The sequence below is a fragment of the Pleurodeles waltl genome, chromosome 1_2 (genome assembly GCF_031143425.1).
Source record: "Pleurodeles waltl isolate 20211129_DDA chromosome 1_2, aPleWal1.hap1.20221129, whole genome shotgun sequence".
NCBI lineage: Eukaryota > Metazoa > Chordata > Amphibia > Caudata > Salamandridae > Pleurodeles > Pleurodeles waltl.
In genome coordinates this window covers 1,355,676,265-1,355,693,979 of record NC_090437.1, presented here as the reverse complement: position 1 = coordinate 1,355,693,979, position 17,715 = coordinate 1,355,676,265, and the positions used below count along the sequence as shown (strand labels likewise).

Here is a 17,715-nt window from a genome sequence, read left to right as displayed (position 1 = left end):
GCCTGCGATTGCAGGGGGAAGATTCCGTCGACCCACGGGAGATTTCTTCGGAGCTTCTAGTGCAGAGAGGAGGCAGACTACCCCCACAGCATGCACCACCAGGAAAACAGTCGAGAAGGCGGCAGGATCAGCGTTACAGAGTTGCAGTAGTCGTCTTAGCTACTATGTTGCAGTTTTGCAGGCTTCCAGTGCGGTCAGCAGTCGATTCCTTGCAGAAGGTGAAGAGAGAGATGCAGAGGAACTCGGATGAGCTCTTGCATTCGTTATCTAAAGTTTCCCCAGAGACAGAGACCCTAAATAGCCAGAAAAGAGGGTTTGGCTACCTAGGAGAGAGGATAGGCTACTAACACCTGAAGGAGCCTATCAGAAGGAGTCTCTGACGTCACCTGGTGGCACTGGCCACTCAGAGCAGTCCAGTGTGCCAGCAGCACCTCTGTTTCCAAGATGGCAGAGGTCTGGAGCACACTGGAGGAGCTCTGGACACCTCCCAGGGGAGGTGCAGGTCAGGGGAGTGGTCACTCCCCTTTCCTTTGTCCAGTTTCGCGCCAGAGCAGGGCTAAGGGGTCCCCTGAACCGGTGTAGACTGGCTTATGCAGAATTGGGCACATCTGTGCCCAAGAAAGCATTTCCAGAGGCTGGGGGAGGCTACTCCTCCCCTGCCTTCACACCATTTTCCAAAGGGAGAGGGTGTAACACCCTCTCTCAGAGGAAGTTCTTTTTTCTGCCATCCTGGGACAAGCCTGGCTTGACCCCAGGGGGGCATAAACCTGTCTGAGGGGTTGGCAGCAGCAGCAGCTGCAATGAAACCCCAGGAAAGGCAGTTTGGCAGTACCAGGGTCTGTGCTACAGACCACTGGGATCATGGGATTGTGCCAATTATGCCAGGATGGCATAGAGGGGGCAATTCCATGATCATAGACATGTTACATGGCCATATTCGGAGTTACCATTGTGAAGCTACATATAGGTAGTGACCTATATGTAGTGCACTCGTGTAATGGTGTCCCCGTACTCACAAAGTCCGGGGAATTGGCCCTGAACAATGTGGGGGCACCTGGGCTAGTGCCAGGGTGCCCTTACACTAAGTAACTTTGCACCTAACCTTTACCAGGTAAAGGTTAGACATATAGGTGACTTATAAGTTACTTAAGTGCAGTGTAAAATGGCTGTGAAATAACGTGGACGTTATTTCACTCAGGCTGCAGTGGCAGGCCTGTGTAAGAATTTTCAGAGCTCCCTATGGGTGGCAAAAGAAATGCTGCAGCCCATAGGGATCTCCTGGAACCCCAATACCCTGGGTACCTCAGTACCATATACTAGGGAATTATAAGGGTGTTCCAGTAAGCCAATGTAAATTGGTAAAATTGGTCACTAGCCTGTTAGTGACAATTTGAAAGAAATAAGAGAGCATAACCACTGAGGTTCTGGTTAGCAGAGCCTCAGTGAGACAGTTAGGCACCACACAGGGAACACATACATATAGGCCACAAACTTATGAGCACTGGGGTTCTGACTAGCAGGGTCCCAGTGACACATAACAACCATACTGAAAACATAGGGTTTTCACTATGAGCACTGGGCCCTGGCTAGCAGGATCCCAGTGAGACAGTGAAAACACCCTGACATACACTCACAAACAGGCCAAAAGTGGGGGTAACAAGGCTAGAAAGAGGCTACTTTCTCACACAGCTCGTGTAAGGTTCTAACCTCTGATCTACTCTATCAACACCACCCATGTGCTTATTATAGTCTAAGATGCACACAGGTTTGCGCACTTCGGCAACCTGACCCCAAACAGCCACAGGTGAAGTACTCTCATCATGGATGGTGCTTAGCATGTATACATCCCTCTTGTCTACAAATTTCAGAGCTAGCAGCTCATCATTCCGCAAGGCACTGCACTGTCCCTTCTCAAGTTTTTTACAGACAAGCTCTTTTGGATAGCCTTTCTGATTAGAGCCGATTGTGCCACAAGCAACAGTGTCCACTCTGAGCAACTCCTTGAACAACCGAACTCCAGTGTAGAAGTTATCTACATATAAATGGTGACCTTTGTTAAACAGTCGTCTACCAAGTTCCCACACAATTTTCTCACTAACTCCAAAAGTGGGTGGACAACCAGGGGGGTCAATATTGGAATCCCTACCAGTGTAGACCGGAAATTATAAACATATCCTGTACTACTTTCTGGCAGCATATACAATTTAATTCCATACCGTGCCCTCTTGCTAGGAATGTACTGCCTAAAAATCAAACGACCCTAGAACAGGACCAAAGACTCATCTACAGATATTTCTTTCCCTGGAACATAGATCTCTGAAAACCGATCTACCAAATGATCAAGGAGAGGTCTAATCTTAAAAAGACGGTCAGAATCAGGATGATCTCGTGGCAAGGCTAAAGCATTTTCTACAAAATGCAGCATCCGAAGAAGAAGCTCATACCGGTTACGACTCATGATGGCAGGAAATATAGCAGTTGCCATCAAGGGACTAGTAGACCAATATGAAGACAGCGATGGCTTCCTTATCAGCCCCATCAAAAAAGTTAAACCCAAGAACTTTTTCAACTCTTCCAGATTTGTGGGAATCCACCGGCTAGTTCTAGAGTGTGGCCTAAGTCTGGCAGCGTTGTCCCTCAAAAACTGCTCTGCATACAAATTAGTCTGCTCAACAATCTCTTCCAAAAATATATCGTCCATAAACAACTCAAAAAAGTTGACGGGCAAAAAGTTTTCCGTATTAACTCGACACCCTGGAAAACCAGTAAACGCAGGCAACTGTGGCTGCTCCATGTTTGGTGCAACCCACGTGTCAGGTCTTCCAATGGGAAGCCTTTCAGCCGCTGGCTCCTGCACCATTGGCACATCAATGTCCTCCTCTAACACAGGCCCTTCATCAGCACTGAGAGTGGCTTCATCATCAGATGATTCCTCTCTGAAAATTCACTTCCAGAATCCTGCACTTCCTCCTCTGCCTCAGATGCAGAGTCAGTCTCATATTCATGGTCAGAAGATGACTCAAAAAGCACACTAACAACATGCTGAGCGGTCATCCTACGGCTAGCCATGATCCTTCCTACAAAAATTAACTGGACAAATACACCACCAACAACCAGCACTGTGTAAGATAAGTAACAAAGTATAGCTTTATCACTAAGAGTTATAAACTCAAAAACTATACTGCTCACTTGCCTGAAAAAGCTTGACTCACCAGCAACTACTCTGCACAGCCACAGCAATCACCAATGATATCCCACTAAAAAGAGAAAAAAAAAGCAAATTAGACATAAGACAACACAATAATCATTGTGCATAAATCTAAGGACAATTTCACACACAATCCTGCATTCAGTACACCACCTACAAACATGTCATTCATGCATGGCAACAATACTCACTTGGAGTAAATTTATTTACTTACCTAAAACATGCAACTACGCAAACCGCAGGACAACTACTGCCAAAACTGCAACAAGCCACAGCAAAGTCAGCAAAAGCTTTGAACTAGAACAAAAAGGAGAAAAACTGTTATTATCATAAAAGCAAATACTTCGCCAGTTGACAAACACTCCGCCACCAACCATTTTTTAATGTTCCCTTGTGTCTAGTGTTCTCTGCTTGGGGGAAGATGGGCCTAAAAAAAAATAGGCTAATCTACCCCCAAGGGGGGGGCGGGCAGAAATCGCCCAGATTACACTGCACCCTTTGGGGGGGGGGACCCTTGCCCAAGGGGCCACACCCCCACACAAAGCACACACACACACACACACACATATAGTATCCCTGGCGCTATGGGGCTTCTGCCCCCCTTGGGGACAGAAAGGCCTAAAAAAATAGGCATATCTGCCCCCAAGGGGGGCAGAACTGCCCAATAATACATATGGGCCCCTGGGGGCGACCCTTGCCCAAGGGGCCGCCCCCCAACACAAATAAAAAATATAATAAAAAAATCCATGGTGTCCAGTGGCTTTCTGCCCCCCTTGGGGGCAGATTGGCCTAAAAATACATGTGGGCCCCTGGGGGCGACCCTTGCCCAAGGGGCCGCCCCCCAACACAATAAATAAAAATTAACAATAAAATCCCTGGTGTCTAGTGGCTTTCTGCCGGCCAATCTGCCCCCAGGGGGGCAGAAACAACAAAAAATACATTTGCCCCCAAAGGGGAGCGACCCTTGCCCAAGGGGTCGCTCCCCCACACTAATATCACACACACACACACACACATACTGAAATCCCTGGTGTCTAGTGGGCATTCCTGATGCCCGATCGCGATCAGGCAGCAGGAATGCTCAAAGAGACATCGAGGGAAAGGAAAACCCTTTCCTTTCCCTCAATGCCTCTTTCAGAACTTCCCCTCCCCCCTGCATGAAGGTGAAAAACTCACCTTCTCCCTTAGACGCGCTGGAAGCAAATGGCTTCCAGCGCGTCTTTGCCCCTTTCCATGAAATCAGCGCGCGATCGCGTGCTGACGTCATGGGGCGGGTGGGGGTGAAAGGGGAAGGGATTCCCCTTTCAGCCCTGGCCTGGGAGGGTGGGGGGGGGCGGCCCTCGGGGACGTCCCAGGACGTAATAGTTACGTCCATGGCGCCACACGGGCGCTGCCATGGACGTAACCATTACGTCCGTGGCGGAGAAGGGGTTAAACAATTTATACTGTTTACATAATTTAGGTAAATGTTCTGCATTTTAAGGTTATTATGATTCCGCATAAAATTTAAGGGTACCAATATATTACTTTTTTAAATCTTATGAGACTGGATATTGCTTTCAGGGACCAACATGATCCTGCTGTATTGGTAGTGTGATTAGATCTGGATGTGGGCTATGCTGCTGAAATGTTTTGTAAATGATGCCTTGTATATTTTTAAATGTATTTTAATCTCTGATTTGTGTAAAATGTTTTGTGCTTTTATGGCATTTTGCTGAATAAATGTTTTTTGACTGAGTGAGTGTAGGGGTGCTGATTGGCTGACTGCATCGATGCATAGATGAGAGACTGTACGGATAGAAGAATACAGACACTGTCAGTCATAAGTAGGCCTGGCCAAAGTTCACAGAGTTCCGCTACGCGGAATTCAGTGAAGTGAACAAATAACTCCGCCATGCTATGTGGAGTTCCGCAAGCAGCGAAGTACGTTAGGTCGCACCATTCATGCTGATTTTTAGCACCAGGTGTTTGTTCCATGCTGAAAAATCAATAAGAATGATACCCCAAGCAGTGCAAATGAGCGCTGCTTCTTTTCTGCCACTCACGTAGATTTTCTATTTGAGTGGCAGCTTCCTCAGTGTGAACAGAAAGCTTCTCAACACAAGCAGTCACGAACATCCACGAATATCCACGAACACCCACATCGAGAAATCCAACCGGGAGGTGGCCTGGAGTAAGATTTTCCTTCCTCGCGCATGCCAACTCAACATTGGTGAGAGAGGACAAGACTCAATTCGGAGCGCAGAGTGGGAAAAACCCTGCAAATTCCGTGAGCAGAGCAGAGTTCACCACCCACCCCTAATTATAAGTCAGGCCTATTGTTTTTGTCAATAATTCTTGCACATGTAATGAGTGAATTAGATAGTTCCTAAATCAGGGCTCAGATTTTGTCTGCTGACCCTATTTTTCTGTGACCATATTACTTTTTATTATTCATGGAATGATGTCTCTCAGTACTAAAACACAAGTTTTTTTCTTTTCTTCCCTAGGGCCAAGCTGTCCTTTTGCCAGGTCAGAGAAGAGAGTCTAGGCAGCAAGGAATAATAAGTCGCTTGTACATCAAATATGGAATTCACAGTGGCCATGCTTGTCTTAAGTCTCCAGATTTATATCGCCAATACACCGGTATTGACAGCCCAACATTCCACATCCGTGTTATTAAAGCGGATCGGTCGCAGCTACAGCTGGTTTGTAATCGTGGTGGACCCGCCCCTACCTGCCCTAACTATGGTAAGATTATGGTGTTGGTTATGAAAAAGTATTTGTGAAAAGGCATTCATGTTAAGATCTGCATGTTCTCCAGATTCAGTGTGTTTGATTAAAGTTGCTAAAGTCAAGCTCACAGAGTGGACCAACCCCAGAGAAGGATGCTTCATCCTGTGATTCATTAAACATGTCATCCATGAAGCACCCTTTCATCTTGATTGTTTTTTTTAATGAGCTATACTCCATAGGCCTTCACAGCTAAAGAGGGCAATCAGCAAGGAACCCACTTGCTTCCTACTGCGTATATGATACAAACTTGAATTTAGACCTCAAGTGCAAACCACCAAATAAGAAGGAAGTCATTTACTTCATGGCAGCATACAGAATTTCCATTAAAAAAACCTCAAGATGGTGGTCAGCGAAAATGCCTTGGAACCCTTGTTTTAGCCCAAAAAGATTCAAAAGCATCTTGTATTTCTTGGTTTGTGGATCTCTCATATCATATGGTCTTACTGGCACCGGATTATCAACACAATCCTGGAAAGGTTCTCATTTAAGCACTGACACAGCTAACCATGGGCTTTTCAGTTACCTTCTTTTGAGGAATATTACTAAGCATGCAACAAAGTAAGATATTACTGACTAACTTCTTAACAGAATGATCTCAGTTTAGATATATTTCCCAGTTAACACTTTCCTGTGTTGTACAGTTCCTGCCACATAAGTAGGACTGAGTATTAGGACAACATGAGTGTCAGGATGAGTCCATCTATACCACCAGGAAAAGTCAAGTAGATGCCCAGCTAGCTCACAGTGCCTTACCTGAACCCCTGACCTATCAGGGTAAAAGGTTAATTATGGCAACCGCGAACATGACATTCTGATCCCCAGGAAAAGCGCTGAAACGGATCCACCCTTTTGTTGTTTTAAACTGGCATGGCCAAGTGGAATGCAAGTAAGATACAAATAAAGATTTTTATTGAAACAATCCTATTCTTGCACGGACAGAATGAGCTGCGATTAATAGGCAGATAAAACACAGCCTTCTAACGAGCATTATCGGGATGGTGAAAATTATTAACAAGTCAACCATGGCAATATTATTATGTCATTGTATGGGTAGATTCCTATCTGTTACTATCTATACTATGAGAGCATAGTGGGAGTACTCTCTGCCAGATCTATGAAGACCCCCTGCCCCCCATACCTGGATGACTGTGTCCGGGAGATGATTCAGTGTAGAGTAGGCAATCGTCCTCTTCCCGGGGGGTGATGGTCAGGGTCAGCAGAGTTGCGCATTCCAGGACACTCTCGGCTGAAGAGCTCCTCTGAGGAGTTCATATGATCATATCGCACCATGTCAGAGGAGCAGTGCTGATGCCATGATGTGTTAGATTTCAGGAGCTGTCTCCACTGGACAACGCTCAATATTTAATATTGTGTAAGTGGCATATTTCTTCCTCACAAGTCTTTGTGTGTATGTTAAATTAAGTGGTAAAAATAATTATGTTTCATTCAGATAGTTCCATGGCAGGTGGTTTGATTTTAGAACCTGCAATGTCCAACTCAGCTGCACCATCAATCTAAGGTGACTTTGCCCATGGTGGAGTAAAGACATGTCCTTTTGTATAATATCGATTGCAGATGAGACAATGTTGTTCAAAGATTAAATGTGAGCTGACAACGCATTCATTTGATTATCTACAACAGCCAATGCTTTCTCCAAATGTGCCTTGTCAATGTGTCTTAAGCGTTCAGCAGCTTCTTGCTCTGAAATTGTCCAAAATGCTGTAGAAGTGGCATATATGGACGTTTAGAACGTGGTGCTCTAGGACTCAACATGAAATCTTGTTAATCCGTGTCATCGGGAAGGGAAGAGAGATTGTCTTTAACTGCAGACTGTGAGAAGCCGGGGCTTTTTGCAGTTTTCCTCCACTTTTCATCTCCAGAGTGCCAGTGCTCTGCTAGCCATACCCAGGGCCTGTGCTCGGATTGAAAGCATATGCATTAGGCTTAATTATAATTGGCATGACAACATACTGATAAGTCCCTAAGGTGGTCATTACAACCCTGGCGGACGGTGTTAAAGCGGCGGTAAGACCGCCAACAGACCGGCGGTAACAAAATTGCAATTACGACTGTGGCGGAAACCGCCAACAAAGACAGCCACTTTAACACTCCGACCGCCACGGCGGTACAGACAAACAGCGCGGCGGACACCTCCAACTGACAGGCGGGAGACAATGTACCGCCCACACTATTATGGCAGGCCAATCCGCCACCTTTTCCGGGGTGGATTCACCGCGGTTAAAAACACGGCGGAAACAGGAATTTCGAAGGGAAAATGCTCACCTCTACACACTCCATGAGGAACAAGGACACCATGGAACCGGAACTCCAAATCCTACCTGCGATAGTCTTCCTGCTCCTCTACCAGGAGCACAAACGCCGGCGGCAAAGACCATGGTGAGTACTGCACCTACGACACAGGGGAGGGAAAAAACAGGGACACACACACGCAACACCCCCACCCTCACCCACTACAACACACACACTAATGCATATCAATACATCACAGTTACACCCCCCAAACCCCCTCAGAAGAATGCAAAGACCAAAGAAAATGAGTGTAACCATCAGAATATATTACAAACAAGTAGGCAGAAATATATATATATACACCATGTACAAAATATATACCAGGCATAGTAGTCCAGGTACTGCACAAAGAAAGTCAGTGGAACACTGGGACCACACGGTATGGGCGAGGCCCACACAAGATCCCCGGCCATGACGGAGAGAACACTGCAGGGGCATCAGACAGCAACTAAACAGGCACCTCAGGGGGAGGGAAAGGGGGGTACCTCAGCCGCTTGATTGCACAACGCCAAATCCACAAGGGGGCCATATGCCCACTGTTCAATCCTGGGGAGTGCAAAGCCACAGTCTCTCAAGTCTCCACAGTGGGTGGGTTGCCCACTGTTCAATCCTGGGGAGTGCAAAGCCACAGTCTCTTAAGTCTCTACAGTGGGTGGGTTGCCCACTGTTCAATCCTGGGGAGTGCAAAGCCACAGTCTCACAAGTCTCTACAGCGGGTGGTTTGCCCACTGCTATATCCTGGGGAGTGCAAAGACAGTCTCTCAAGTGGATAAAAGTCTCCACTGGTTCTGGAGGGGGACTGGTGCCCAGAGTGCTTCATCCTGTTTAGGACAGAGGTAGTGGATGGATGTCTCCACTGGTTCTGGAGGGGGACTGGTGTCCAGAGTGCTTCATTCTGTGAAGGACAGTGGTAGTGGATGTATGTCTCCACTGGTTCTGGAGGGGGACTGGTGTCCAGAGTGCTTCATCCTGTGAAGGACAGAGGTAGTGGATGGATCTCCCCACTGGTTCTGGAGGGAGACTGGTGCCCAGAGTGCATCACTCACCCAGTGACGGACCCAGTTGCGTCAGTGCCCCTGCCGCTCATGGGCTAGCAGTGCTTGAGTTGGCGGTGCCCTGTTCAGCGGTGCTTGAGTTGGCGGTGCCCTGTTCAGCGGTGCTTGAGTTGGCGGTCCTTCATTGCCCAGCTGGGCTTTTGCTGGTGGTCCTTCATGGCCCAGCGGGGCTGGTCCTGGCGGTCCTTCATGGCCCAGCGGGGCTGGTGCTGGCGTTGGCCCCCTGGGCAGCTGTGCTTGGGCTGGCAGTGGCCTCCTGGGCATCTGGGCTGGGGCTGGCGGTGGCCTCCTGGGCAGCTGGGCTGGGGCTGGCGGTGGCCTCCTGGGCAGCCGTGCTGGGGCTGGCCTCCTGGGCAGCGGGGATGATGGCGATCTTCTCCACCGTGCAGCTCTTCCCAGACTTGCTGGGTTTCTTGTGGCCCTTCCCCACCTTAGAAGGTGTCACAGCTGACTCCACACTCCCAATGGGACCCCTGGGAGCGTCTTTGGTGGCTGGAGTCTTCCCCCTCTCCCGCCGGGCACTGGCCAACTTCTGATGCTTCACAGGTGGGGGACTGTCTGTGCTGTGGCTCCGTGCCACACTGTCTGTCCTGGTGGTGGGTGCACTCCACATACCGATGACTACAGGCACCACTGGTCCCGGAGATGATTTGGCTGAGGTGCTACTTCGGGACCTATGAGATGGATGGGGTGGGGGAGGTGTGGGAAAAAGGTCAAGGGTGGACAGGAAAGATTTTTTGGACACACTGGGACGGGTAGTTGGAGGGGGTTTGCGAGTGGAGGAAGTGGTTGTGGTTGTAGGAGGTGTTCGTTTGCTGACTTTGGGTGAAGGTGCATGCGCTGGAGGCTGTTGTGAGGTGGATGGCTGTTGGGTGGGTGGGTGTGTGCCTGCATTTGTGTATTGTGGGAGGGGGCGTCACAGACACACTGGGAGAGGACACAGGGTGTGGTAGTGTGTGTGCTGGAGAGGGACTTAGTGGCTGTAGAGGTAGTGCATGCAGGTGTGAGTGTAGACGAGACTGGGAGGGAGGAGGGAGACGACGAGGAGGGGGACACAGTGGAGGCAGTGGATGTTGGTGTGTCTGCATGTGTGTGTTGCTTGCGTGAGTGCCTGTGGGATGTGTGGTGCTTATGTTTGCCTGAGCTTCCCTTCTGTGTTGAGGCGTGTGCAGGCTGGTCTGATGGTGTGCTTGGGATAGGCAGAGGGGATTGGGTCTGGGTGGAGGAAGTTGAAGGGGGGAGGCTAGAGTCAGGGACAATGGCTGCCGTCAGTGCTGAGGCCAGAGTTTGAAAAGCCCTGTGAAGAGCCGCCTGACCAGAATGAATGCCCTCCAGGAAAGCATTAGTTTGTTGCAACTGCCTTTCTACACCCTGGATGGCATTCAAAATGGTAGACTGCCCAACAGTGAAGGACCTGAGGAGGTCAATGGCCTCCTCACTGAGGGCAGCAGGGGTGACTGGGGCAGGGCCTGAGGTGCCTGGGGCGAAGGTGATGCCCACCCTCCTGGGTGAGCGGGCACGGGGCGAAGGCTGAGGGGCTGCTGGGAGGGCAGTGCTGGTAGGGGGGGTGGCGGCTGTACCTGTAGATGCGGGGGGCACAGATGTTGCCGCCACCACAAGGGAGCTCCCATCAGAGGACGAGTCCGCGTCGCTGGTGTCAGCTCCTGTCCCCGGCGTGGCGCTCCCCTCGCCCTCCGTCCCACTGATGAATTCCGAGTCCGTAGTCTCGCCCTCCAGGGACATGTGGGATGCAGCTCCCTCGTGCTCCGGTGCCACTGCTCCTCCGCCTGATGATGCTAATGCACACAAGAACAGGGAGACTACAAAAAGGGGGGGGGGTGACAGAAGAAAGACATTTTGAGTGCATGCATTACCGCTACCGTTGGCAGACACGACAGACACAGAAGCCCCCGGCACTACGCCGCGCTCTTGGGCTCCACTGTTCAATTCCTGGGAAATGGCCTACAAGGCTATGGACGACATCTGCACACATAGATGACACAGGGGCATGACTAGCTGTACTTGGCACTCTACAGAGGTGGGGTGGGGTGCCACATGGCCTGCCTTACTGTAGGAGGCTGGACTGGCTTGTAGTGAGTACCAAGGGGTACTTGCACCTTGCACCATTCCCAGTTATCCCTTATTAGTGTATAGGGTGTCTAGCAGCTTAGGCTGATAGATAATGGTAGCTTAGCAGAGCAGCTTAGGCTGAACTAGGAGACGTGTGAAGCTACCACAGTACCACCTAGTGTCATATGCACAATATCATAAGAAAACACAATACACAGTTATACTAAAAATAAAGGTACTTTATTTTTATGACAATATGCCAAAGTATCTCAGAGTGTACCCTCAGTGAGAGGATAGGAAATATACACAAGATATATATACACAATACCAAAAATATGCAGTATAGTCTTAGAAAACAGTGCAAACAATGTATAGTTACAATAGGATGCAATGGGGACACATAGGGATAGGGGCAACACAAACCATATACTCCAAAAGTAGAATGCGAACCACGAATGGACCCCAAACCTATGTGACCTTGTAGAGGGTCGCTGGGACTATTAGAAAATAGTGAGAGTTAGAAAAATAACCCTCCCCAAGACCCTGAAAAGTGAGAGCAAAGTGCACTAAAGTTCCCCCAAGGACAAAGAAGTCGTGATAGAGGAATAATGCAGGAAAGACACAAACCAACAATTCAACAACGATGGATTTCCAATCTAGGGTACCTGTGGAACAAGCAGACCAAGTCCAAAAGTCACAAGCAAGTCGGAGATGGGCATATGCCCAGGAAATGCCAGCTGTGGATGCAAAGCAGCTTCTACTGGACAGAAGAAGCTGAGGTTTCTGCAGGAACAAAAAGGGCTAGAGACTTTCCCTTTGGTGGACGGATCCCTCTCGCCGTGGAGAGTCATGCAGAAGTGTTTTCCCGCCGAAAGAATGCCAACAAGCCTTGCTAGCTGCAAATCATGCGGTTAGCGTTTTTGGACGCTGCTGTGGCCCAGGAAAGACCAGGATGTCGCAAATTGCGCCAGGAGGTAGAAGGGACATCGAGCAAGACAAGGAGCAGGTAGCACCCGGAGAAGTGCCAGAAACAGTCACTACAAGGATGCATGAAATGGTGCTCACCCGAAGTTACACAAAGGAGTCCCACGTCGCCGGAGACCAACTTAGAAAGTCGTGCAATACAGGTTAGAGTGCCGTGGACCCAGGCTTGGCTGTGCACAAAGGATTTCCGCCGGAAGTGCACAGGGGCCGGAGTAGCTGCAAAAGTCGCGGTTCCCAGCAATGCAGCCCAGCGAGGTGAGGCAAGGACTTACCTCCACCAAACTTGGACTGAAGAGTCACTGGACTGTGGGAGTCACTTGGACAGAGTTGCTGGATTCGAGGGACCTCGCTCGTCATGGTGAGAGGAGACCGAAGGGACCGGTAATGCAGCTTTTTGGTGCCTGCGGTTGCAGGGGGAAGATTCCGTCGACCCACGGGAGATTTCTTCGGAGCTTCTAGTGCAGAGAGGAGGCAGACTACCCCCACAGCATGCACCACCAGGAAAACAGTCGAGAAGGCGGCAGGATCAGCGTTACAGAGTTGCAGTAGTCGTCTTTGCTACTATGTTGCAGGTTTGCAGGCTTCCAGCGCGGTCAGCAGTCGATTCCTTGGCAGAAGGTGAAGAGAGAGATGCAGAGGAACTCGGATGAGCTCTTGCATTCGTTATCTAAAGTTTCCCCAGAGACAGAGACCCTAAATAGCCAGAAAAGAGGGTTTGGCTACCTAGGAGAAAGGATAGGCTAGCAACACCTGAAGGAGCCTATCAGAAGGAGTCTCTGACATCACCTGGTGGCACTGGCCACTCAGAGCAGTCCAGTGTGCCAGCAGCACCTCTGTTTCCAAGATGGCAGAGGTCTGGAGCACACTGGAGGAGCTCTGGACACCTCCCAGGGGAGGTGCAGGTCAGGGGAGTGGTCACTCCCCTTTCCTTTGTCCAGTTTCGCGCCAGAGCAGGGCTAAGGGGTCCCCTGAACCGGTGTAGACTGGCTTATCTAGAATTGGGCACATCTGTGCTCAAGAAAGCATTTCCAGAGGCTGGGGGAGGCTACTCCTCCCCTGCCTTCACACCATTTTCCAAAGGGAGAGGGTGTAACACCCTCTCTCAGAGGAAGTTCTTTGTTCTGCCATCCTGGGCCAGGCCTGGCAGATGCCTGTCTGAGGGGTTGGCAGCAGCAGCAGCTGCAGTGAAACCCCAGGAAAGGCAGTTTGCAGTACCAGGGTCTGTGCTACAGACCACTGGGATCATGGGAATGTGCCAACTATGCCAGGATGGCATAGAGGGGGCAATTCCATGATCATAGACATGTTACATGGCCATTTTCGGAGTTACCATTGTGAAGCTACATATAGGTAGTGACCTATATGTAGTGCACGCGTGTAATGGTGTCCCCGCACTCACAAAGTTCAGGGAATTGGCCCTGAACAATGTGGGGGCACCTTGGCTAGTGCCAGGGTGCCCTCACACTAAGTAACTTTGCACCTAACCTTTACCAGGTAAAGGTTAGACATATAGGTGGCTTATAAGTTACTTAAGTGCAGTGTAAAATGGCTGTGAAATAACGTGGACGTTATTTCACTCAGGCTGCAGTGGCAGGCCTGTGTAAGAATTGTCAGAGCTCCCTATGGGTGGCAAAAGAAATGCTGCAGCCCATAGGGATCTCCTGGAACCCCAATACCCTTAGTACCTTAGTACCATATACTAGGGAATTATAAGGGTGTTCCAGTAAGCCAATGTAAATTGGTAAAATTGGTCACTAGCCTGTTAGTGACAATTTGGAAAGAAATGAGAGAGCATAACCACTGAGGTTCTGGTTAGCAGAGCCTCAGTGAGACAGTTAGGCATCACACAGGGAACACATACCTATAGGTCACAACTTATGAGCACTGGGGTCCTGACTAGCAGGGTCCCAGTGACACATAACAAACATACTGAAAACATAGGGTTTTCACTATGAGCACTGGGCCCTGGCTGGCAGGATCCCAGTGAGACAGTGAAAACACCCTGACATACACTCACAAACAGGCCTAAAGTGGGGGTAACAAGACTAGAAAGAGGCTACTTTCTCACACTTACGGAGGGGCCTTGCCTACGGAACTCGCCCTGGCCTACGGAAACCCACAGCCCTCCTCCCCCACCCAGACACCTCCACTGCGCGCAAAGTCAGCAGAATGAGAGTGTACTCATCCCCTTGTGTCTGCTGTGATGCCCTCAAGCGCCCATCCAACTCCGGGTAGGCCACCGCCAGGATCCTGAACATCAGGGGGGTCATGGTGCGACGGGCACCCCTCCCACGTTGGCAGGCCATCCCCAGCTGAGCCTCTGCCGTCTTCTTGCTCCAGTGGCGAATGTCCTCCCATCTTTTGCGGCAGTGGGTGCTCCGTCTGTGGTAGACCCCCAGGGTCCGGACGTCCTTGCCGATGGCCAAATATCTTTCTTCTGGTGGGCGCTGACCTACATGAAATGTACAGGGGAAGAAGAGAAGTCATTACCAACTGCACTGTCAAAGTGATTGGGCCCCATCCCTACCCTTGCCATGTGGCACATGCATTCACCGTCTTTCATGCACGCAGCACTCTACCCCCTTCCTTCTTATATCCAGCCCTCTCCACACAGGCATAGCCCATATAACATGCTCCCTGTGTACTTCCCTGTTTGTCTGGAGGACTGTAGAGTAGCGTGTACTGGGGAAGGACCCCATCCACGAGCTTCTCCAACTCCTCCGATGTGAAGGCAGGGGCCCTTTCCCCAGACGCACGAGTCATTTTCTCTTCCAGACCGAGGTCACAGCAGCACTTGCAGTGTAGGTCCTCTCCTGTTGAAGATCAGGTATCGAGTGATTGAACAGATAGAAGATGGCGGTCACGTCCACAGCGGTGCTAACCGTCACCGCCGGCGTACATCGTCGTTGGCTCCTGGGACCCATAGGGTCCAATGTTAACCAATGCAGCATTGTGCCGCGGTCTTTGACCGCCTACAGCGACGGTGTACAACGCCAGCGCAGTTACCTCACATCCCATTATCCCACTTTAGAAGTCAGACAGTCGCCTTTTCAGGGGCCCACATGGCTTCATTTTCAACTGTGTCACACATACCTAGACCTAGATTCAACACACATACATGCCACCTTTTGTGTATGATTGGTGCTCTGGGTAAATTGTGGGTACGTACCTCTGAGTTGTTTGACTCTGTGCTCGCTGTTGTCCTTCATAGGCACCATCCGCTGGGACATGTGAGGAGATGGCGGCATCCTCCGGTGTACCGACCGTTGGTGGACCTGTCGACAATGGAGGAGCGAAATTTGATAATCACCTACAGGCTTCACCATGCCACAATCCAGGAACTGTGTACCCAGTTGGAGCAAGACCTGATGTCAGCAATCCGCCATCCCACAGGAATCCCCCCTCAAGTGCAGGTGCTGTCAGTGCTCCATTTCCTTGCGAGTGGGTCATTTCAAACAACTGTGGCCATGGCATCAGGGATGTCCCAGCCTATGTTTTCCAACATATTGTCCAGAGTGTTGTCTGCCCTTCTGAAACACATGCGGAGCTACATCTTTTTCCCTCAGGTGGAGTATTTGCCTACAGTGAAAGGTGATTCTATGCCCAGGGACATATCCCCAACATCATAGGTGCCACTGATGGGACCCATGTGGCTTTGGTCCCCCCTCCACAGGAGTGAACAGCTGTACAGAAACCGGAAGAGTTATCATTCTATGAATGTACAGATGGTATGTTTGGCAGACCAGTACATCTCCCATGTGAATGCCATGTTCCCTGGCTCAGTGCATGACGCCTACATCCTGCGGAATAGCAGCATCCCTTATGTGAAGGGTCAACTACTGAGGCACTATATGTGTGGCTATTAGGTGAGCACCTGGAGGCAAGTCAGTGGGAATGGTTGTCTGGGTCTGGGGATATCCCTCCAGGTTAGTGTGTGTCTAACAGTTGTCCCTCACCATTTGCAGGTGACTCTGGTTGCCCCAACCTGTCATGGCTTCTGACCCCAGTGAGGAATCCCAGGACAAGGGCAGAGGAACGCTACAATGAGGCCCATGGGCGAACTAGGAGGGTGATCGAGCGGACCTTCGGCCTCCCGAAGGCTAGGTTCAGGTGCCTCCATATGACAGGTGGTTCTCTCTACTACTCACCAAAGAAGGTGTGCCAGATCATCATGGCCTGCTGTATGATTCACAACTTGGCTTTGCGACCACAGGTGCCTCTTCTGCAGGAGGATGGTCCAGATGGCGGTGTTGTTGCAGCTGTGGACCCTGTGGACAGTGATGAGGAGGAAGCAGAGGAAGAAGACATGCACAACAGGGACTCAGTGATCCTGCAATATTTCCAGTGAGACGCAGGTAGGAATACAAACCTGCCTACTACATGTACTTTGACACTACTACCTCTCTACTGTCTGACGTTTTCACCCAGTGTATGGTCACTGAGTTGTCACTTGCCCTTACGATTTCACAGATGTGGGTCCCACTGTGTGACATCTGCTTAGATTCCTCATGGACTTGAGCTGTGTGACATAGGTATGTTGACATTACTATTTAAAAAAACATTTTGTCACTGTAATTGCTAATACACTATTTCGAAATCACAGACAGACTCCAGACCATTTTGTGCTTTAGGTGTGTTTATTTAAATGCTCAATATTGGAGGGGGTAGTGAAATGGTGAGGGGTGATGGCGGAGGAGTGTCCATGGCAGAGTCCAGTCTATAAGTCTCACAGGTGCATTGCCCATATGGGCATAGGAAGTGGAGCTGGGGCAGTTTAATCATGTACAGGGTAACAAAGTGGGACAGTAGGATCACAATCAGGGTGGTCTCATTTCTTGGCGGGGGTCTTTGCATCGTGCTCTGTCTTTGTCCTGGATCTCAAGAACCGTTTGCAGGGTGGTTCTCCCTCTGCAGGGGGTGGGGTGCTGGTGTGGTGGTCCTGTGGCGGTGCCTCCTGTCCATTAGCGCTGGCGGAGGTGGTGGGCAGTTCATCGTCCATGCTAGTGTCAGGGGCCCCTTGTGGTGCCACAGTGTCCCTCCTAGTGTTGAGTAGTTCCTTCAGCACCCCTACGATGGTGCCAAGGGTGGAGCTGATGGTTCCGAGTTCCTCCCTGAATCCCATATACTGTTCCTCCTGCATGCGCTGGGACTCCTGAAACTTGGCCAGTACCGTTGCCATCGTCTCCTGGGAGTGGTGGTAGGCTCCCATGATGGAGGAGAGGGCCTCGTGGAGAGTGGGTTCCCTTGGCCTGTTCCCCCCCCCCTGTCGCACAGCAGCCCTCCCAGTTCCTCTGTGTTCCTGGGCCTCCGTCC

At 50.1% G+C, this 17,715-nt stretch overlaps 1 protein-coding gene across 1 annotated transcript in view; it reads left to right on the top strand.

Annotated features, from left to right (window-relative positions):
* The window catches only part of LOC138252886 (uncharacterized), a 235,118-nt gene that overhangs the window by 140,042 nt on the left and 77,361 nt on the right, over nt 1–17,715 (top strand). The window contains exon 3 of the mRNA XM_069205775.1: nt 5,698–5,938. Within this exon, the coding sequence (XP_069061876.1) occupies nt 5,698–5,938 (241 nt within the window). The remainder of the gene's footprint in view (nt 1–5,697; nt 5,939–17,715) is intronic.